Source organism: Anopheles coluzzii, chromosome 2 (assembly GCF_943734685.1).
Source record: "Anopheles coluzzii chromosome 2, AcolN3, whole genome shotgun sequence".
NCBI classification, from domain to species: Eukaryota; Metazoa; Arthropoda; class Insecta; order Diptera; family Culicidae; genus Anopheles; species Anopheles coluzzii.
In genome coordinates this window covers 125233972-125257215 of record NC_064670.1, presented here as the reverse complement: position 1 = coordinate 125257215, position 23244 = coordinate 125233972, and the positions used below count along the sequence as shown (strand labels likewise).

At 49.5% G+C, this 23244-nt stretch overlaps 1 protein-coding gene across 1 annotated transcript; it reads left to right on the top strand.

Moving 5' to 3' along the window:
- The first annotated feature begins 17981 nt into the window (after positions 1-17981).
- LOC120961500 (nucleolar protein dao-5) lies at positions 17982-21552 on the top strand. The gene is made up of 5 exons (XM_040385240.2): positions 17982-18656; positions 19293-19470; positions 19668-20411; positions 20482-20755; positions 20841-21552. The coding sequence occupies exons 2-5, from the start codon at positions 19432-19434 to the stop codon at positions 21278-21280; spliced, it is 1497 nt and encodes a 498-aa protein (XP_040241174.2). The 5' UTR covers positions 17982-18656; positions 19293-19431; the 3' UTR covers positions 21281-21552.
- Positions 21553-23244: the final 1692 nt, after the last annotated feature.

Genomic DNA, 23244 nt, shown 5'->3' with positions numbered 1-23244 from the left:
GGACTGGGACCGGGTTTCGTTTACCCTTTTTTGTGGTAAAAACATAGCTCACGCATTTTCCCCCGGGGGAAATTCCCGCGTTTTTACGGGAATGCTACGGGTTTTGCTAAAATTAAATTTGAAACAGTATGTCGCCATGGACGAGAAGAATCCGGTCTCATCGGGGTAGGGAGGAGGACAGTACCTGGCAACCTGTTGAGAGCATAACAAGATAACGCATGTTTTTCGCTTTGGGTTATGCTGTTTAAAGCACAATTAGTGAAAGTATGCTAACAAAATCTTCCCCAAACAAATATTTACCATAATCTTTTTGGATCGTTTTAAGCATAAAATTATGTTTTGTTGCGGTTTTGGGCACGAAAAGCGTTCTTTGTGTGTGAGTTCTTTCCTACAACCCATTACATATCTCCCAGGTTACTATGGGAGCATATCTTAGAATATCTTCTCCGAAATGATAACGATCGAACATTCTCCCCCACGACTCCCTTTATTAATGCTTTAGGTTTTATTGCGTATGCGCTGATTCCTATCAGGGGGGTTTCCTTCGAAATGCAAATGAATGTGGAATGTGCTGCTGCTGCTGCCTAGCCTCCAGTTATGAAGAATATCTCACAGAAGCTCCACCGATCCACCGGAAATGGCTCCGCGCCAGCAGGCATAACCACGGCTTAGAAACGTTTAGCGCGCCCGTTAAACCCGACCATCGCTACTTCCTTCGCAATGTTTTGCATCACCGTCCGTCATCTTCCCACCTGTAATGAGTAGAGAGAGAGAGAGAGCAGGGCGACGAACAGGGTGAAACAAGCGCCACCCAAGTAGCGATGGCAACCGCGAGCCCAATCCGGAGGGGGAGAATATTTATTTGGCGCCGAAGCACCACAACGCCGCGCTACCGGCGAGCCGCGCTTACAACAATTGCGTTTTCCCAAGCGGTTTGCGGGGGAAATTTATTGCACCTTCAGGTGAAGCACACGCTCTGGACACGCTGTGGACAGGCCTCCACCACCACGCTGGAGCACACTGTGCTGACAAGCGCGACACAAGACCGTGTGCCTCGGGTAAAGTGTGTGTGTCTCTCTAATTAAAAAACATTGTACCCTATCGTACCTTTCATGTACATCCGACCGATTGCCGAGCGGCGGAAAAGTCGATCCGAAAAAACAACTGTACGCTGTGACTTCACGTTGAGTAATAGCCCACGTTCGACAGCTAAACTCGAACCACACGAGAACCAATCCAACCAACTCCGACAGACGCCTAGTTTCTGTGTCTGTCTCTCTGTTTATTTCTATTTTCATGGCATGGCTATTGGGAGCAGCAGCAGCAACAGTGGTGAGAAAATTACCAGTCGCAGTTTCCGTTTTCCATCACTCGGTGGCTGCTCTTTGCTTTGATTTTTGTTTGGCAACTCAGCGCGTCTTTGTGTCCCTTCCCCCGCGACCGGTGGTCATTGTTGCTGACCGCAAACGTACAATTTCTCGCCACAGCACCACCGGGCGGGCGGGCGGATCTGGTTTTCCGTTTTGTGGTGCTTTTTTTCCTCTTTCTTTTTGCACTTTCCCACCAAACCCGATGGCACGACAACGCCACACGCAAAAGGGATGGCCATCTTTAGGGTGTCTCTCTCAGGAAGCTTAGGTTGCTGCTGGGCGGTATTCATTTCTGGAGTGAGTGTTCTGGGAAGTAGAATTCATTTACGCGTGTTCAGGCGACGGGGCCGAATGACGATGGCCACGACAGCGGATGTTGTTTTAAGTGTTATGGTGCCCCGCTGTCTCTCTCTCTCGCTCTCGCCCTCTTTCGAGTTGAATGGAAAAACGAGCAAATTAACGCGTGCTAAAAGCCGAGTAAATCGACAAAGAAAGGAACCCCATTTGCACGGGGCTTTCATTATACCGAAACTAATGATCTAACAATAATAAAACGTTTACACAGTCCTGTACCATGCTAAATTCATGGTACAGTTTGCTTGTAATTTTTACTCTATAAATTTAAAAAGCTAACCAAATTATGAAAACTTCCCAGAACAGCTTTTCCCCCATGGCGTGCAGCACTTAATGATCGGTGCAGGAAATCTTCTGCACTGCACTCTTTGCCAACAATTGCCACATTCCACAGAAACGCTCAAGCAGGACCGGCGCGCAGCTCAGAGCTCGCGCCATGGAATGCGCTCCACATCCTTCGTCACTGGGCGCGCTCCTCTCGTTTGTTCTTTGACGGCTCCAGAAACGCTTCTCATGACGCCGCCACCACCACCACCGCTCCAGATGCCAGCGCACCCAACGTTCTGCATCGTTCTGTGCTCTCCTTTTTTTGTTGTTGCCCTTGCCCAATGCAACACGCCCCATACTGTCAAGTCGTCCAGTCAACCGGAGCCGCAAACAGTAAGGAATGCGCGTCCGTTTATCGGACAATTTGGAGCCCTGCGTCTTCCGTTATAAATTGCGCTTGCGATCAACTTTGCTCCGCCTGCCGCGCGGCTCACACAAGCTGAAGCATAACGTTTCGCTTGTATTTTTTAACTGGTGAAGGAGCGGCCCGGAGAAGGAATAAGGAAGGAAGTTTTAAAGAATCGTAAGACGAATGTAACGCATCAACGCATCGACATGGTTAAGCATGAAAGGCCACTCTCACGGGATTGCACTCACTCACCCCGCTGCCGCCGGTGAATGTTTCATCACGTACTTTCATCTCTTCTGCTGACCTTCCTACCTTACTACACCAACAGCAAACATCACAACGATCCCATGAGTTTGGCCTGTTTCTTCCTCTCTTCCTCTCTTCCTCTCACCCAGCTGACCGTCCCACACCACAGCGGCCAACTAAATTCATAATTGTAATAGCTTTGACCTGCGAATGAGCGTTGCGTCGGGGGAGAAAGGGTTGCCGGGACCTAGACTCGGGCGTAACTGGGAGGCCACAGAGCCATCAGCAAATGGTTGCCTTTGTTCCACAAATCAACAAATCGTTCGAAATCGCTCATACGCTTTCGTCCTTCTTTCAGCAACGAAATAAAAGAAGAAAAGAAGAAACATAATTCTTTTGATTTACTTGACCATTTTCCCCACTCCCGCCCTTTGCAGCACACGCGTTACACGCCAAAAAGAAATAAGTTAAATAAAACTAATTGTCCAAAGTCCAAGACCCGTGCGCCCGTGTCCAACCGTGTACACCCGTCGACAGCGATGCTGACAACTTGCTGGAATGCTGCGCTTGTGTTGTGAAGGCCTCAACCAAAGTAAGACCCGACCTGGTTGAGAGTCCCCGATTCGCATCGCCGATTTGTCGTTGCCGCGTTGCCCCCATCTTTCCCCAAACACCTCATCCACATCTTCCCAAAATCTCCCGAAAAATCAGTCGAATTAAGACGATTCCTGCACGTCGTCTACAACGACGTCTTTTTTCTTTTCTCCCGCTGGTTGAAAGAAGATTAACGTGTCCGTACAAATGAAGGCTGATGCTGCGTGTCGAATGTCTGTCGCTGGACGTTTCGTTTCTCCATCTGAGCTGGTACACGGTTTCTGGGTTGAGGGGGGTTGAGGTTACGACGACTTTGTGCGTTTTCGTTCCCAGTTTTGCACTGTGGGAATGAACGCGGGAACACGCTCTCTTGCAACATTCGGGCACTGCTGTACTCATCTCGTCCCGGTTCGTCCAAGGGGACCACTGGATGGAAGGAATAATTCGATCGTTTAATTATTTCTTCCTCTCCATCCCCCTCCCCCGATCAGCCTGATCATGGCAAAGCCCCATTCGGACTTCGTTCCAGAACTCCGCTCATCCGTAAATGATTGCTGCAGCGAGGAAAATTGTGCGTCTTTAATTCGTCATGACGCGGAGCGGAACGGGACTGGAAGGAAGTCGTGCCGTACACGATGTCGTGCGGCGGCGATGACGACGATGACCTGGCGAGGAGGAGAAAATACGATTTTCATGCACGACTTCTGCACCACTCGGAAAGTTCTTCCCAAGCTCCGCAAGTGTCCCAAACCAGTAGCTTCCGTTCTTGTTCTTACGTCCATCCTTTCCGACAGGCGTTGAAGATCTACTGCCGATCGGGAGGACCCACAGGTCGGACAAGAGGGAGGGGTGGGGTAGAGAAACGAAAACGACGAAAATTATCATTCATCATAGCACCATTTCTGCAGAGCCGCGTAAAGATCCTCAAAAAAATAAGCGAACACGAGTCAAGAAGATCATCGCCAGAATCCTAAAAGCCAGACAGTCAGGCCGCAGCATCATTTACCGTAGCTAAAAAAGACAGTTATTACGGGAGCCCCCGTTCTCAACCCCTTTTTCCCTTCCTTTCACTCTATCACGCACGTACTTTAGGGTGTCGGCTGCGAGGAGTGGGTTGTTCTTGAAGGTGTGTGTGTTGGTTGTACGATTTGTACGTGATCCACGATCGCTTCAACCCGGGGGAGAATGACTACTTTCCAGCGGCCGCCAGTCCAGAATAATAATCACGGGTAATAGCAGCAAGCGTCAATCACGGCATAATTCGGGCTCGATGATGCGCAAGACGCCGTCTTCTTCTTCTTCTTCTTGTACTGCTTCTTGCGATCGACAACACACGGGGAGGTGCGGGCTGCCTGCCGAAGTGCCGTCGTAGCGCGCGCGAGCAGCATAAATTGATGCCTATCGACATGGGCCGGGGCTACCACACACCACACCCAACACGCTACTTCCCCTTCGATTGATCGTGTTCATAAATCTATCTATTAAAGTCGATGGCGTGGTAAACGCACCGAGACAAAGCGTTCCTAATAGAGACAGTACAAGAAGCAGTTAACCACCACCGGGCTTCGGGCCCACGGTTAGGCGGAAAGGTAAGATAATGTTCCGTGCTGCCAGGTTCTACTTGACCTTTCGCATTACCCCCACTAGCTGGGCAGAAGACTCTGGGTTTTGAAAATTCTCCAAAGGAAAAGGCAATTTGTTCAATGAGCTTCATCCGCTCAATTGTAGCCTAATTTTTGGTACCTAATTTTTCTTGTTAAAGAAAGACGACCCTAAAAACAGTCGGAATGGGTCCAACTGTGCGCGTTGCAGTGCGCGTTGCCTGCTGGGCCGGGTGGAATTTTCACACCTCACGCCAGCCGCAGCCGCTTGCGCGAATCATTATTTCCCACGTAATAAAGATGGCTTTACGTAAATACCATTGCCCGTGATGGAACGCTCTTTCCATACCTTAATGATTAAGATGAATTGGGATTTGAAAGGAGGTTATTGTTTATTCCAGTTTGGGAAGAAAGGTAGAGAGAAACCGCGACATGATGATACCAGAGGGCAGGTGTTAAAAGCACCCGCAAACAGAGATTGATTAGCAGCGGGTGTCAAAGTGACTTTTTTTTTGGTTCAAAATTGTTCACCAAACTAACTCTATTTTATGGGTTTTATAACATTCTCAACGGCAATAAATATCTTATTACCATGGTCGGGCTAATTATTGTAAACTGAAAATGTCGCTTTTTGGAATTTTCTATACTGCCTTGGGAAACGAAGGTTTACGAATCTATTTCATCTGACTTACACCGTGTGCATCTGCTTATGTTTCGTAGTAGGTTAATGAGTTTACCAGTCAATAAAGAAATGTACATTCAACTGGGTCCCTCAAAGAAGCATTCCCACGTCATCACACGACAACTCGCAAGAAGTATGTGTGTTTTCAAATGTTCACAACAACACCACCCGGAGGGTGAGATCCTAACCTATCATGAGCTCTCTGTTTGTGTCTGTGCTTTGCTTTCCTTTGTGAACCACCAAAAACCATTCTCACACACCACGATCGCACGTGATCGTAACGCTAAACACTAATTACCCTACCGCGCCGCCAATAGTCGTCATTCGACCGGCGAATAAATTGAATCATTAGCGCACTAATGTGTGGCATCTCGCCGTGTGGTAGGGAAAATTATACACACACACACACATCTCTTCTTCCTACCCAAAACCACCGCTCGGTTTGCCGGTGAAACACTTCATCACCACGGCAGGAGGAAAAAATCGCCTACCAGCGACAGTGGCGAGAAAACGGAACGATCCATCCGCCTTCGGCTCGTCGCCGGCGCCTAGGCGCGCAAGCGCGTTATTAATTGTCTGTTCGCCGTTGTTTATCGTTTATCAGGGCCCATCTTTCGGAGGCACCCCCTGCCGCGGTCACGGTCGATTGAAACCTGTCTTGTGGAGGAGCTGGCTCTGTGGCCGAGGTCGGTCGGCTGCTTCTTCACGATCGATCGCGCGCGGAAAGGGCGAGAGATCTCGGGAAATCATGGGGTTTAAGAACCAAACTGAACACATTTTTCGAAGGATGAGTTTAATTCCCGATCGGTTTCGGTGGTCCATTTCTATCGCCAAGTTCTTCCGGCTGCGAGCGTTCTTAACCACACAGCGGTGACCGAATCAAAGAATTCGTTGACCGCCTCCAAGGGAACGCCTTCCTCACGCGCTCAGCATCAGAGCCGCTTGGTATCGTCCTGGGTGGTTTTGTCACCGAATGTCTCAAATTAGTTCGACCTTTTTTCCTCGTTCTCCCTCTTTCTCTACCTCTCTTTCTTAAGATTTCATATTTTTCAATTTTGGGTGAACAATTCCATGTTCAAACATTCCAAACCTGTGCTGCCGTTGAAATTCGATCACCCTTCGGGGGATCAAGCGATGGTATGCTGCGACAGCGAGATGCTGCTTTTTACGATCAGCTTGACAGCGGAAGAAATATTCACCCTAGGAACGCCATTAAGACGGGATAAGCAGCAGCAGCAGGTCAATCGGAATCGACTGCGCTTTTATCGATAATTATTTTATGTGGAAATATTATGAACTTTCCCAAAGCGCGGGTTTGTCCGATCCGATTGGTAACGAATCATCAGGCTTTTGATAGGTCGTTAAATATTGATCCAACCTGTTTAGTCGGGATCGGAATGGAGGGGTTGAAGCGTCGATCGGGAGAAGAATTCATATTTTATACATGTTCAGTAACAGTCATTCCAACGACATTAAGTTTTATTTATGCATGACTTTTTTTGGGAGCGTCCATAAAGATATACCGCCAAGGAGCAGGAGAGCATGGGAATACACGAGGATCAATATTCATCTCCACGAACCGAATCTAATCCATTTCAATTCCACATTCGAGGGAAGCTAAATGCGCGGCAGCTTATCAAGCAATAAATTTATCTTTTTTAAACGAAAAATACATTCCATCTCCACGATTGAGAAACGACAGCAAAAAGAAACCGCCAAAGCGAGTACTAACGACCAACATCGTGAGCTGTCGCAACCTTGTTGCAGCAGACAAAAAGCAAGCAGACCCGCATGCAAAACCTGCTCGCTCCACGCTCATTATTCCAATTCTTTGGCTCATTATCGCAACGCACAGCGCAAAATGATCGACGGTGTCGAATGGTTGTCCACCGTCCGTTTTTTTTTGTTTTTAAGTGCATTCCCATAAGCCGTCAAGGTTCCACGGCAAACGGCTTCGATTCCCTTGCCGCGGTCAGGTCAAGCGAAGGACAGTTTTTGCCCGTCCGATCCGGATCCACTTCTCCGGGCCAAAGAGGAAACAAAAACAATGGCCCAGCGGTGCTTATGTTTCGCCTCTCAAGCTGAATGACGAGACCACTGCTCAGGCCACACTTGGATGTGGTGTAACATTTTATCTAAAATCCCCACCCATGGACACTGACCCGCGCGTAAGTACTGCCTGCGCAATGGTCGCCGTAAGGTGTCCTTCTGCGCTTTACGCTAAGAGTGCGAACTGCACAGCCTACTGCTGCTGCTGCTACTGCTGCTCATCAACGCACGCGAAGGAATTCCGCATCATTATTGCGCCATTCGCAAAAGGAAACTGGACTAGGAGCCGTTTTTCCGCTGGCAGTGTAGTGCGCATGCACTTGTTTGCAACTCACGAAATGATGAAGCATCGTTAACATTATTCTTTAAAAAAAAACCCATCCCTTGTCTAGGCTGTAGGGAAAAAGTGAAGTTGACTTACCTTTTTTTCTGCTGCTGCTGCTGCTGCTGCTCTCTTTGTGCGTTGTGCTCCTTGACTCGTAGAACAGGTCACAGGATCGACTCCGCAATCCTTCACACGACGTCTCAACAACTTGCCAGCTCCTCGCGCTCTCTCTCTCACACACACACGCCCTCTGGGATTGCCACAAAATCACACCACAATCTATTCTGGCTGATTTACACTTTGGAATAAATGTGATCTTTTTCTTCCTTCTTTTTCACTTTTTTCTTTCCCACAGAGGGACGCCTAGAAACGCACTTGTAAATAGAGCCCGAAGCAACAACAACTACAACACTTGCTGCAACTCATCACTCCTTGAAGGTGTACACACACACATACATACACACATGCACACTACACCTTCCTCTTCACACTCCCCAACAAGCGGCACACACTTCTAATCATTTGTACCGCCGAATGCATCCGCGATCACTGCAACGCTTCTTGTCGAACGCGCGCGCACACGCACTGCTGCTGCTCTCCTTTCAACACTGCAGCACCCGTAAAATACTGCCACTGCACGACCGCCACAAACCAATTGGAAGCCTCTTCCACCCTTCCACACCTGTCTGCTACTACGCGCTCCCTCGAACCGCGCGCGGGGGGATCACCGGGTCACCGAACTCGCGGTCGCGCGATGCTGGCACGATCCTTTTTCCCGCTTTTCGTGATCGACCAAGAGAGCGGAGTTGATCGAGAATTTATTACTCCTCCAATGGCATGCCCTGGGAAGGTCGGGGTGTAGGGGATGGATTTTCCGTCGTGTCTGCTGTGTCCCGAAGCGATCCGTTTCCTGTGCCGGGGAAAGAAAGAAACGAGAAACGATAGAAATTAAAACACAAACATACAAATCGCACGGTTTGTTTAGAATCGAGTCGACCAGGCAGGGCCAGCAGGGCAGGCATGGCAGGCAACGCGCTTCACTTTCATTTCGTTTGCACTGCAGCAAGTGCATTGCAGTTACATCTGCTAGTTTGTTCCGTCGAATGGGGAGGGAAAAGGGTGGAGTACGTTCAACTTTCTCTGTCTCAACGAACCGACATCAAAGCGTTTTTGTAAGATTCTGTTACCCTTCCTGTAGCGCGAGACACGTGCACTTTGCAGCTCGTTTTCCTATTTATCCCGTCTGCTTTTAAGTGAACCGTTTTACTCTTCCTTCGATCATGAGCACATACACACACAGACACACACACATAGACACTTAACTACTGATGATGGATGACGAAATGGAAACTCGACGATTGACGAACGTCGGCTGTGTAATTACCACACGTGGTGGAGCGGAAAGATGAAGCCAGCAGATGAGGGAGGTGAGTGCACAGCGAGAAAAAAAAACCTACAAAACCTCCCCAACAGACGCACGCGTGTGTGCATAACGACGATTACGATGATAGAGCAATTTCTGGACGATGTCCATTTTCGGAAACGCGGAAGTTTCACGGCTTCATAATGACGCGCTTTGTTTGTTGCTCCCCGCACACTTTACGCTTTCATTTATGATCATTTTCACACATTTTCTTCTTGCAAAAAAAAAAAACAAAGCATAATAATACCCAAAATAAGTCTTTTTTAATAACCCTCCATTCGTTCGCAAAACAGCGAAGCAAGAGGAATTGCTTTCTCAAATTAACAGCTCGCGTATACACGCACCCATCAAACAAAAGACAGTTGACAATTTCAGCCCAAGGATAGCTTGTCCATCACTACAACCACGCACACACATAGCTGTTCTCTCTCTCTCTCCTCCTGCAACACAAATTTTGCTGTGACATTTTAAGCCGCTTGCATTCTGTGACACAAAAGCATTCGGGGCATCGGCCTGCCCACCGACACAAAAAATCCTCGATCGATCGATGCTGCGGCTGATTAATCGATTGATCTCGATGCTCTCGATCGTCTCCTCGAAGGGGAAGCACAAACTACACCCCCAGAGAGAGAGGGAGAGAGAGAGAGCGTCACCATAGTGGAGTCGTCGAATGGAGGAAACGGGGCCCAGAAGGACGACGCAAAAACTTGTTCGCCGGGTGCGAATGTACCAACACCAACCCAACCCAGGCAGTAAGCGACGAACCTAACCTTTGCGCGAGGAGACGCGAGGAGAGCCGGCAGAGCACGAAGGACGAAACAGGCAGGGCAGGTGCAGGGACTGGGTGATTCGTTGCGGTGCCGTAGCTGTTGTGCTGTACCAAGGGGAAAGAAGGGAGATGAAGAGTGTCCCGAGGATCGAGTTTTTTTACTTCTCGATCAACTGAAAGATCGAATTTTCCACCGCCATTCGAGCCGGTACCGAGGCGAAAACGTCCAGGCCACGCTCCCGAGACGCCAAACCCTGCCCAACCGTATTCGACCAGCTTTCTCACTCACACCTTCGCTCTCTGTCTCACTTGCTCGACCGACTTTACAAATCAATCCATCAAACGTAGCAGCAGAAAAAGCCAGCAGAAAGCCGGCCATCGTCGTACTACACTCATCCTCCCTCCCAGCCGCCTCCGATCCTCACCGCACACCCTTACTGCTTTTTGTATCGGTTTTGTTTCAATAAAATTCATCAATATATTGCCTGTTCTTCGCTTCTTTGGCCTCCCGTGCGCGCGCGCGCATGCCTGTATGAGTGTTCCATCATCACCCCGTCTAGAGCGGGGTGGATTTTTTCATGCTTCTCCTCTCTGTCATGCCAACCCGGGCCAGGGAGGGGGGGGGGGGGGGGGTGGAGCGGTGGAGGATTTTGTCCGTTTCTGCCCGTTTGCCTCCTTTTTATCGTACTTTATTGTGGCTTTTAATTCATGACCGATCATCAACATCGGCTTATGGCGAACGCGCCGGAACCGTTCGGCCGTTGGAACGTCAAAATTCAAACACTTTTCTTCCAACATCAATGGTAGGTTGACAATCTAGTTGGAGTAAACGTAAAAAAACGAAGTAGATTTAAGCAACACCAACAAGAGATGGGGACAGTTGCTAACTCTGCTCTCCCCTTCCCATCCAACGCAAGCGGAAAAGGGCATCCAGTTGAGCAGCTTGCCAACTCTTCGGCAGATTGTGAAACACTCGCAACCGCCGGAAGGCACCACTCTGGTGCAAACTAAAAAGATCATGTTCTTATCTGCTGCCGATGATGCCGTTTCAACGGCTAGATACCGACGACGACGACGACGACGACGACGACTTGACCACTCTGTATCTGTTTTCGCCTGTGCGCGAAAGAAACATGATCCACAAGGGAAAGGGAGGAAAGAGGCCAATCCGTTAGGCAAGGTGGTTCTGCTGGTTTTGTTTGCCAACCGTTTGCCGTGCCGTGTTCTATGTAGCTCGGAAACGGGACACCGAAGCCCGATGCCCATTACCTCCCACGTGGGCTAGAGCGTAAGTGTGTACCGAACTGTAACGACTGTTTTATGGAGCGAGCCAACAACTTCGGACGGGGCCATTCGTGTACGAATTGGACACCGAGCCGTGCCCCGATGTCGAGCAGTTCAAGATATGCTACGAATATTCCAGCTATCAATTTCAAACTCGTCTACATTTAACGTCTTCTGGGTCACCCTGTGACTTGCTTGACTTTTGCCTGCGCTTTGGTGTGCCCTTTTTCAGTGATTGATTTTCGATTTATTTCTTACTAAGAAAAAAACAGGCCCTAATGTTTGTTATTAAAGGAAAAATATATCAGTCACCGTTATTAGCCGTTCGATACGAAACAGAGACAGCAGCCGCCGCCGGGGAGCAAAAACATTAGGACAAAAGGTTCAAACCCCGCTTATGCACCGCGAGGATCGCGCGGTATGCGGCAGGGGAGTGATGGTAAAAGCCGAAACGGCAACGGAGAGAGAGAGAGAACACCACGGCGGATGAAATAATACTCGAGCATGACCGGCTCCGGTTTTGCGGTTTCCTTCTTTTTCTACGCTCCAGACACAACCAGCAGCGCGCACCGCACACAGGATGAGAGATGATGGAGCGCATCATGCCCTCCCCAGCCCTCCTTTTCTTATGTGCAAGATCGCGTTTCATCGTCGCCCCAAACCTTGAGGGTGGGGGTGGTGAGTGGAGAAAGAGAGAGAGAGAGAGATCGAGACGATGCGCAAAAACCGGCACACGCGCACTCCAAAGCCAGCCCAAGAATGGACGCTGTACAACCGTCTGTCTGTCTGCGAGAAAGTGTGCTTGTGTGTGTGTCTGGTTAAACCCTTTGGCCACTGCAGCATCTCTTTATCTTACACACCGAGCTGTGTCGGTGGTGGTGGCTCGGTGTTGTTTTGCTGTGTGCGTTTGAACCCCGTTCGGTGAGGCAAATTCCTGCCTAAATAAATCATGTTTGTATTGAGTACCGTATGTTGACTTTACGGACTATAATTAGATTATTATAACCCGAGCGCCAATTGTGGCCGTCCGTTGTTCGCCCTTCTTTCGCCCGTTCCCCACGGACTGCTCCATCCGTCCGCCATACACTTGGGTCGGGACTTGAGAGTAGCACGATCATCCCCCCACTCCCATTCTTCTCCAGCCAAGAAAACGAAACATTCGAGCCGGGTTAAAGCCAAATAGTGCGAGGAGGAAGCGAGGGAGGGAAATTTATTCGTACGCGGGTGGCGCACGGAGATTCACGTTGATGATGGAGTAGGGAAGCAGGCGTTCAGGGAGGTTGGCAGGAATTAAGTACAAACTTCTCGGTCCGTCGAGCCAACGGAGCATTGCGTCCACAAACAGATTGCGGGGCAACTCCGTTTGCAGCAACGCGCGCCGTGTTTGCTACACTGTTCGGAGAGGTTCACTGATCGGTGAACTTTCCGTTCGGTTTTGGAATAATTTACGGTTTCAGTTCGAATCCACCACCACGGAGTTCAGCAGCAGCAACAGCAGCACGTCCGATTCTTTTCACCGATAACTTCACCGGCCTTCCCGGCAGGGCTTGAGATACACCGCTGCGGTGAGGCGCACACTTGAGGAAAACCCCAGGATCCCGGTTTCGCCCTGGTTTTCCAACTCGATGAGCACGACGAGCCACATGTCTCAATCAATAAACCTCGGCCAGAGTAATTACACTCTCTGCATCTATTTGTGCTCTGTGGATGGAAACCCGTTTTTTCTTCCTTTATGCACCCACGACTTATAACTGTGTGTGTATTTGATTGTGTGTTCAATATTCATCATCAAAGGTCCATCACCTTTTACGTTTGCAAAAAAAAAAAACCCCCGAAAAAGAAGCCCAAATAAACAATTGACCCCCAGCGGACAGTGTTTCTCGCTTCACCGCCCGTTGAAATCGTTCGATCTATGTAGCACCGACCAACACAAGCTCCCCTTCCCCCTGGGGCAGCGCTGTTTTTCTCTTCCACAATACATTACATTCGATCGGTGACTTTCTCTGTGCATGTTGCAAAGCGCTTTCGTGCCATATTTGCTGTCGATTGCATTTACTTTCCTTTTCCAATTCCGGCACAGAGTGTCCTCTAACCTTCCGCGCCTTCCTCCTTCTTCTTTTCTCGCCGGGTCTGGAGAAATAATGGGAGGGAGAAGAACAAGTCGCGATACCCATCGCCACACTTCTATTGCCATTTTCAATCACAATCGAACTCCTTCCACCGATCCTTTCCTCCGGCTCCGGTTTGGCGTTAGACATTTCTCCCACGGTTTTGTGTTTTATTACCGGGCGGGGAGTGGTGTAGATGTATTGTTGGAGTTTGAAGTCAACCCAAGAAGGAGGGTGATGGGGCGATCAACCAAGCTGGGTGCTGAAGTGATTTACTTTTTCTTGCCTTTACACTACACCCCTTATGTATTGTGTGTGTGTTTGTTTGAGCTTTCGATTCATGCCTGAAAGCAACTGACAGGAGGCGGGAGCGAATTCAAGATTGACGAAAATTGCTCCGAAACCAATCGATTTCCAATCGACTCCTCCTCACATATACAGCCACAACGCGCGACCGGGTACTTCCCTCTGATGGATATCCACTTCAGATAATGATGCTCCTTCGCCCGGCGGATCACTACTCCTCCACACCAACGCGGCAGAATAGTAGTGTTGTGCTTTATAGAGAGTGTGGTCGGCCACCGGCACACACAAATAAAACAAAGTATGCGCTGGAAGTAACAACTTATCCAGTTTCGGGGGTGAAAAACTCCACTTTGTACGCAGCAGCAACAGCACCCGACACCGACACTGAGGCTGCCGATGATGATGAGCATCATGATGCTGCTGCTGCTGCTGCTGCCGCTGAAGATGATGGTGATGATGATGAGTTGCTAGTAATTGACCAACAATCACCACATTACGACGGAAGGTTTCGCCGACTGCCATTAAAAAAAAAGATGCGCTCCTCCAGCATCCCACCATCTTCTTCACATACACACACGCACACACCTATACACACTTGTTCAAACTGTTTCATCTGCCCTCTCACACACTCACACGCAATCACAACACGCACTCGGTTCGTGTTCCTGCAATAGGGGATGGCTGAGGCGTCTCAACCTCTTAAAAGGCGCACAAAAAGCAAGCACTGCTCATGCGCGTTATTCATCCATTTTACAATCATAATCCATCGATCACACAAGCAGAGGTATTGGAAGTAGGAAGTTGCAGCTTGCAGAGCGCAGAGGAAGAAGCAGCAGAAGAAGATGATGGTTATAATGATAGTGTTGGATTCATGCTGTTGGCTTCGTATCTGATTGCGATCTTCCAGCGTCTTCTGCACGCTGATAACAAATCAAAAGCACGCCGCACTTCTGCCACACTCAGCTTAGATTTTCTTGTTTTCCTTCAAACCACACACATACACACGGGCAGCAAAAATGAAGTTGCTTTCGATTTCTGATGAATAAAAGAGAGTTTGACGTTTACTGACGCTTGTCTGGATTCAAGATTTCACTCCGACTTGGACGACTTGGATTCCTTTTTCGAATCTAAGCAACCACGCGTCGCTGCTTTTTTGTTTTCGTTGACAACATGTTGCGTTTGACAGCGGGCCGTCGCTGCTCTGCTCTCCCTGACTCCAGATTTGGGAACCTTTCTGGCGTGCGTAATACGGAGCGCTAAACATAGTTACACACATTCACGCATACGCATACACTTTACATGTCTGCACGTGGGGTACCCCCCTCCCCTTCTCTCTCAAGGAAAGAGCCGTAAGGCGCGCGCAATGAGCTCAGAGAATGTGCTTTTTTACTTCTGTTTTGCACTCGCGGGCCACGGGCGCAGCAAACTTGCTCTGCGAGAAGGACAACCACCACATCACCACATCGTAACCCCACCGTACCCTCCCTTGTCCCTTGCCCCCTAACACATTTGCGCGCTTTGCGTTTAGGTGGGAGGTGAAAGGAGGGAAGCTGCATCATGTTGAAAACTGGACACTCGAGGGCAAAAACTGGATATTGTACTGTACGGACGATGAAGTAATGCACAAGACACACAAACACACAGCCGGCCACGCACACACACAGACACGAGATCGCACCGTAGTAATGTTGCTCATTTCATTAGCAGGCAAATTAAAGCAAAACACTTCTCTCGACACACATATTACGCGCGCTAGAGCGAGTAACAACGGAGCTTCAGGAGGGGGGTGGCAGGGGAGAGCGGGGTGCGCACACTAGAGGTCCACGGAGTTGACCGTACAAGGACGGATACGCGAGCGAAGAATAGATCTCCGCCGGGGACTAGAGCACGCGCGCACGGACACACGCAAATGTCACCCATGTGGTTGTTTGCTACAGTTTTCCTTTTGTTTCAATTTCTCCACGGCGCGCAGCAGCAGAACACGGGAACCCGAGAGAGCGCAAACATTCCCGCGAAACCCCGCGAAACGGACCGGGGACCGGAAGCTGTTAGAGATGTTGATTTTTAAAACTCCCATTCGTTCCCGTAGAACGACCTTTTGCCGCGTTCGCTTTTGCCCTGCTGATTCGACCGAAATCGAGCCCAATCGATCGCACGGAGACACTTGACCAAATCAGGTTTCACAAGGCGCAACAGAGGAGGCGCACCCGAAGGCGCACGGGCACAGGGGCGACGACGGTCACCCGTGAAACGAACGGGGAGGATAAAACAAACGGAAAAGTAGACAGCAAAAACGGAGGAGTGTGCAAATAGATACAGTGCGGTCGGGTTTTTTTTAAGGAAGAGAAGCACAAAAACAACACAAACGACTGAACTGAAGCAGCCAAACGACAACCGCGTCTTCGTCTAAAGAGTCAGTAGCACTGGGGTTCCTTGCTTCTTTCGACATCGAACCCTGCGCCAGGTGATTGCATTAAACACATACAGCAGACAGCCGCGTTAGCAGAACGGGATCAACAGTTGAAAAGGGCTACACAGCCTGACGTCGCCGAAAACGGGAAAGGATCCACTTGTGAGTCATCCGCACAGGTTGCCGAACTACGTGGAACTTGGAACGGTCCAAGAGAGCATTGCTACATGCTTTGAAACACCTTGTTTTTTTTTTCTTGGCACCATACAAACTAATTCACACAACCTACCAGAACCAAACGTACCGATTGATTTATTCACATTCACCACCGTTTCGCTAATTCAACGCGATGACTTCAACTGCTGGATGTTTCGAATGTTTTGAACTGAGTTAGCGTTGTGCGTTTACGCAAAAGCCGAACAGCGACCTCCCGGTTTCGATGTTCGCTTCGAGAGGCGAAAGAGAGAACTGAATGTTATGCTGAGAGACATCGTCGGCCTGTGCGAAGCGTTTTCTATGCTTGGCAGGGGAGTTCAGATGGTATGAAAAAACGTAGAGTTTTAATGAAAATGAAACGGGCTTACTTGATATAGGATAGGCTTATTCCTGAGTAGGAGCTAGATTTTACACGGAATTTATTATTACTTTAAAATTTACCATTGGTTTATGTAGAAAACAGGCTTTTTTGTCTGCTGCTTTTTTGGCAACTCTCATAATATGCATTGGCCTGACAACCCCTGTAGCCGTCAACATCAACGCACAAAACAAGTAGGGGAGAAATAGAGAGCAAGACATGTGTGCTGAAGGTAGCTGTACACGTGATATTTTGCATTACTAAACATTAAAATGATTTCAATGAAATACAGAGAATTATCCTATAAAAACTGTAAATGATAACAATTCATATTCCAATTTAGCAAAATTAAAATAAATGCGTGTATCAATACCCCACGCCATGTGATACGTAATGCCTGCCCATGGGCATAGGCGTTATGCGTTACCGTTAGTCGTTAGCGTTGCGTTAGCCATTATGCGCTACCGTTACTACGTTACATTTACGAGATGGAAACTACTGGCGCCATCTCTTAGTCAAACTGCACACTAATGCAACGCACAAACGCTTCTTCAAATTTGTTGTTGAATTCAAACGCCACCTTTAAAGCAAAGAGAAAAAGAAAAACAGCTGCACAAATAAAGTGTGTATTTTCAATTCTTTGCTAAGTGGAGTGCTCAATCCAAATGCACCATCAATTCAACAACCAACTCTATACCTCTGGGTCATTGTATTCTGACACATTTACCCGCAAACTGTCGTCATCACAACAGAGAGGAATAACATTGCAACTCCTCTGATAATCGTCCCACAAAACGACGCACAACAATTATCGCACAATTCATTAAGCTTCAAGAAATGCAAACATTTTTGGCACCGAGACTCCTTCTTTCTCCGCCGAGCAGTACAGCACACGGTACGCTTCCGACTGCAGCAGGTTGCGGCGACTGCACTGGCTCCGCGTTATCGATCGCTGAATGCATCCCCACCGCTCGATGCTTTTTATTTACAATCGTTCTCTCTGCCCCTGCCTGGAACGAATCCGCGACCTCCGTCATCGTCATCATCATCATCATCATTGCCATACTTTGGTGTTCGTGATCGGTCGTGAAATGTGAGGAAGAGCTGTCTCAACCAGCAGGACGTGGAAGGGGAGAAACGAGGTTTTGCAACGAGGGTTCGTATTTTTGCAAATACCAAAACATAGGGAGCAAGAAGATTGCCTCCATCCCAAGAATCAATCAGTTGCAGTTTGCTTCGCCAATTCAGCGCAGGTGCACAGACTTCGAACCGGCCTTTGGAGGCTCTTGGTTGCGTTCTTTCCCGGACGGCTCCAAGGATCAAAGGGGTTTAGCGCTTCATCGATCTCCAGACCAGTTGATCGTCAATTTAAGTGCTAATAGGTTATCGCTAAATACTCGTGAGAAACCAAGAAGAGAAAGAGAGAGAGAGAGAGCAAAAGAGATTCAATTATCCAACAAGCGCCATCTCTCCTGGCCTGGGAAATGTGACTGGGAAGTATTTGTCACGCTCTGACACTCGATCGCTTGCGTGTATGGTGGTAGTAGATCGACCTAAAATAGTTCCCTATAGTGCCCGTAGTACAGTAGTGGTGTGTATTATCAGTGCCTTCGCTGACCGGTGCATGCCTCTGTGTGTTCTGTTCGGATCGTTCCCTGGTACCCTTCTCGGCGCACCGGTGTGTATGCGTGAGCGTTTCGTTCTTTTTGTGCGGGTGATCGCTGGTGTTAGTCGCGCGCGCGCGTCGCCCATCCCGTCCGTCCATCATCTGCTCGGTTGCCGTCCGGAGAAAGCAACGCGTTATCATTCCGTGTGCTTCCATCTCAGCAGTCGCTTCCCCGGGGAAGCTGTGAAGCTCTGTGAAGGTGCCGTCCTCTAACCAAAGGTAAGCCACGATCACCATCATCGCTTGCAGGAGAAGAAGCAGCCCAGCCGCTTGCAAGCAGCCCGGTGTTCCGCGCGTTGTGTGTTTGTGCAGACTTTTCTTTTTAATAAACGCCCCGGCAGGCGATAAACTCTGAACTTTCGCTACCCGCACGCGGTCTTTGATAGTGGCCCGGGAATGCATTTTTCGTCTTGCCGCCTGTGAAGTGATCTGGCACAGAGAGATGGCTTGAAAATCAAAAAACGAAGCAAACCATTTCAAGCGAAGAGAAAAAAAAACATCCGCACCCCGCAAAAAGATTGACCCTCGGTAGCGATTAGGTCACTTTTGGCGGTGGATTATTATTTTTTTACAGCCCGGCCAATTTGTAGAACAAAGATTTAGGGAGCCATGCTGCCGCCGCTTCTAGCTGTGCTTCGTTTTGCTGGTGGTAGTGTGCCTTATGGAAGGGCAGGGAAGGCTGTAGTAGTAGTGATGGTGGTAGTGGAAGCTTTCATCGGCAACATACTATTAGACACTAGATTACGGCGATGGCGCTCTCTTCCCCGCACACACACGCACACTTCCTCAGACCGCTTGCGACCAGCGCTTGGGAGAACTCTAACCTCACTTATCATCACAAATCCTCCACCGCAGATTCGATCGATACGAGCAACGGGCAGCAGCAGCAGCAGCAGCCACCACTCGATTGTACCTTTGGAACTGACCACTGAGTCAGGGTGTGACCAGCAGCCTCAGCAGTAGCAACAACAACAACAAGAGCAACCTATCAGCCATGGGAAAGACCGCGGCAATCAGTACAGTTGATGAACAGGTAAGGCGCAGGCACAAGCACACTGGGCAAGGGGTGAAAACACACACACACATACACACTCGCTCAACTTCTATTAGTAGTTCCGCCGGTAGACATGTTTTGATTGCCCATCCCTGATAACGAGGCCGCTTTTTCGTCCCCCCGTCCCCCCACTCATTTTGCTCATGCCGGTGTCTATTATTTTGCATGTTCTGTAGGAGATTGCCGAGGCACGCGGCACCACCGTCCCGGACATGCTGTACGATGTGGTGGCCCGTGTAGCGACGACCTCCATTGGCCAGTTTGTGTACAAGCGGGTTGATAATTTGCTGTGGACGATGGAAAAAACGGCCCGCTGGTCGCTACCACAACCCTCCCCGGTTGGCGGTGCAAAGAAATCGTCTCCGGAAGCGGATGAGGACATTGGAAGTAACATTTCGGGACCACCGCTGATACGACCGCTGCCCTGGTTACTCTTCCTTCCGGCACTGATCGTGCTGCGCATGGTGCGTAGTACGCTTTCGCTCGGTGCCCGCTTCATTGGCCGCGGTCCCGTGCTGCCCTCGAGCATGGTGGGCTTTCTGCAGAACAAGCGGCGGAAGCTGCGCGCGCTCAAGTACCGCGGACAGCGGCTGCAGCGAATCGCTAAGGTCGAGCAGGAAGCGGACCCCAAACAGGTGACCTGGCTGCAGCGGATCATTCTGCCGCTGAGGATGGTAATCTGCACGCGCCCTTACCGCACGATCGATACAAACTCGGACGTTGCGCACGCAGTCATCTTCCGCAAGGATCGGCCGGCTTCTTTCGCTGGACAGAAGCGCGTGGAATCGAAGAAACGCAACCTCAACCAGCGCGAGGCGGAAAGTGAGGAAGAGGATTGTAGCGATGAATATTCCTTCGAGGATGCGGGCTGCAAGGAGCTGCTGGATAAGTACGCCAACGAGGAGGATTCAAGCTTCAATGTAAGTGTGATGAGGGGGGAGATCTTCATGGAAGTTTACACTTATACTACAATTCACCTCCCTTGAGCAGGTAGAAAATGCTTCGTCAAGCAGTTCCGACTGTTCCCTGTCCGATGCTGATCCTTCACCCAAGAAGCCTACCCTGGAGACGTCACTGGAGCAGAAGGAGCAGTCCCAGCCAAAACAAAACGGAGCACACCAACCACCAGCCAAACCCGACACTCTGAAGCGTTCGGCGAGCGAAAACAAGAACGGCGTTGATTCACAATCCTCCGCCCCGAAGACGTCGTCTGCTGCGAAAACCATCAACGCTGCCAATCGATCCAAATCGGCCGCTGACTTGGGTAAGCTACCACACTACCACCACCACCATCTTGCCAAACGTTACTTTACATATTTGCATTCCATTTTCCCTTTACTTTGACACAGAAAACGGCAGCAACACCCAGTCTTCGAACGGTACAACCGGACCGGATGGTAAGAATGGTTCCGCCCCGAACACTACCACCACCCCTTCCAAGAGCATCCCGAACCTGTCCAGCTCGCCGGAAAACAATGAGAACAAACCGATCAATCAGAACGGCCCCGGAGGTCCGGCAGCATCCCTTGCTTCTGCTGCGTCTCAGATCAAATCACCCTCGCCAACGGTTCTGAAATCATCGACGGCCAAGCAGTCTCCCAACATGGGCGAAGTTCGCAACAACTTCCAGCAGCAAAAGCAACCGAGCCAAAAGCAGCTGGCAACGTCGGGATCGGCCGCTAATCAGCAACCATCCCAGCAGGCGGGACAGCAGCAACAGCAACAACAGTACGTTAGTAATGGAGCGAAATCTCGCAACAAAAAGGGACCTACTCAGTCGATTGCTTAGAAGCAAAACAACCGAAGATGATAAAGCTCACTTCCGTACCGTTTGCAGGGACACCCGTACCTGTACGCCTGCTTCCGCTTCCGCTGGTTCGCTAGCTGCGTTATGGTTTTGTAATATGTAATTTGTGTTTGTTTATGTTATGAATACTGTTTAAACTATGGGTCTGTTTTCTTCCTTTTTTGTGCTTTTTTTAAACCGTAGTGTGAATCGCTGGTAGCGATCGTTAATAAATTTTGCCCACGTGCGTCTTGTTTGATGTTCTACACACGTAACCGGGAGTTTCTTTTCCATGTCTCGGCGACTCATTACACCTCGCAAAAGCTCCCGTATACGAGCCACCGCAATAGAAAGTATAGAGAAACCATACACAGGTATTGCACCGGTTAAACACAACAACGGTTGCGATAAGAATAGCTACGACATACGGGAAGGAAGGGGGACAGTTGCTGTCATGTGTTGTTAGTGACAAAGAAACATTTCCCTCGGCGGGGCACAGCTGTATGAGTGAGTGACATCCCCATTGCGCATGAAAACTAGCTCCACCAGCAGCGGAGAGAAACTCATTGCCAACATAGCTCGGGGGTTCGGTGTAGCTTCCCGTGTACCGATGAGTGCACACAGTTCGTTTGACAACTTCAGCGCTACAACATTGTCTCGGGGTGATGGTGCATCCGTTCAGTTGCATGCTAGAGTGCATGTACTGCAGTGCTTTCGGTGAACAGTGAACAACATGTTGGGTGTAATGTTATCACCCGAAGGATACAACTTAAGTACCATCCTTACCGTGTCAGTGATAATTGACTGCTTATAGTAGCGGGGAATAGCCCATTTTCACACCCTTTTTTCGATTCGGAGCCTTCTCAAGCCTTCTGACTGACGAGTGTTCCTCGTTCGGTGTTTGAGATGGGTGTTGTGTCTGGTGCTCCCGTTCGCGTGTGTTGTGCTAAACCACTCACTGCGCTTGACGCACCGCCACCGCCACCGTCCTCGTGCTGCTTGCCGACGGCAATCAACAATTTTATCAATGAAAAATGTGTTTAAGGAGAACTACTACGATAGTAATGCGGCGGAGCTCAAAGAAAGCCACAACAAAGGCTCATTTGGGCCTCGGGTTGCGGTGTTTGATATATACAACATCGTGGATGAATAATTGCAACTTTATGTGTTGTATTTCAAATCCACAAACAAGATACTCTATTTTAAGTACAAAACAGTACACCGCACACCTCATGCACGTACCGGAACATTCTCCGTATGCTGTAATCGCTGCAATTATTCGCCACCGTTGCTCTCATGAGTCGGTTGCACTTGACTGTGCATGCTTTTATGTGCAAGAAGATTGCAGATGCATTCGACACGCCGCAGGGCATTTACTTCCACCGAGAGATAGAAACTCTGCCCCGTTTCACATATGCAGTAGCAATCGCGCCATGTAACTCACCAGTAACGCTAGTAACGGCTGTCGACGCAGCAGCGGGATGAGAAACGCAATGGGGCTTTTTTGCCCGCATAGTTTCGTACCGGAGCTAGTTTGCATGACTTGTTGGCATCCTACCCTTGCCTTCGCTCACCTTATCAACCCTACTTCTTCTCCTCCTCCTCCTGGTGCGACACAGTGTGCCATGGTGTGAGTGAGTAACGGCGCACGCGTTTCCAACGTGGTCGTTGGAGCTTCGCGAAATCGTTCTCTCTCTCAGGTTCTGTGGTCTTCCCGCTTCCCCTCTATCTACTTCTTCGGAAGAGCATACCAAAACCAAAACATGGCCCACGACGGAAGCTCTGTGTACGGGAAGGCTTTGTTTATTTTTTTCTCCTTCCAATCCCTATGCTGTTGCTCCCGCGCGCCCTCACCCACCAATGCGTGCGCCGGGAATCGCACACAAGGCGGCTGTCAATCGAGCGGTTCTCCCCTCTCGGGTTCCCAAAACAAAACCCGTTCGGAGAGCCGAGAAGTTCTGCGCCAG

Coding starts and splice junctions, on each gene's coding strand:
- LOC120961500 (XM_040385240.2), top strand. CDS start 19,432: ATGGGAAAGACCGCGGCAATCAGTACAGTTGATGAACAG. Junction 19,471..19,667: donor TCAGTACAGTTGATGAACAG/GTAAGGCGCAGG, acceptor CATGTTCTGTAG/GAGATTGCCGAGGCACGCGG. Junction 20,756..20,840: donor CAAATCGGCCGCTGACTTGG/GTAAGCTACCAC, acceptor ACTTTGACACAG/AAAACGGCAGCAACACCCAG.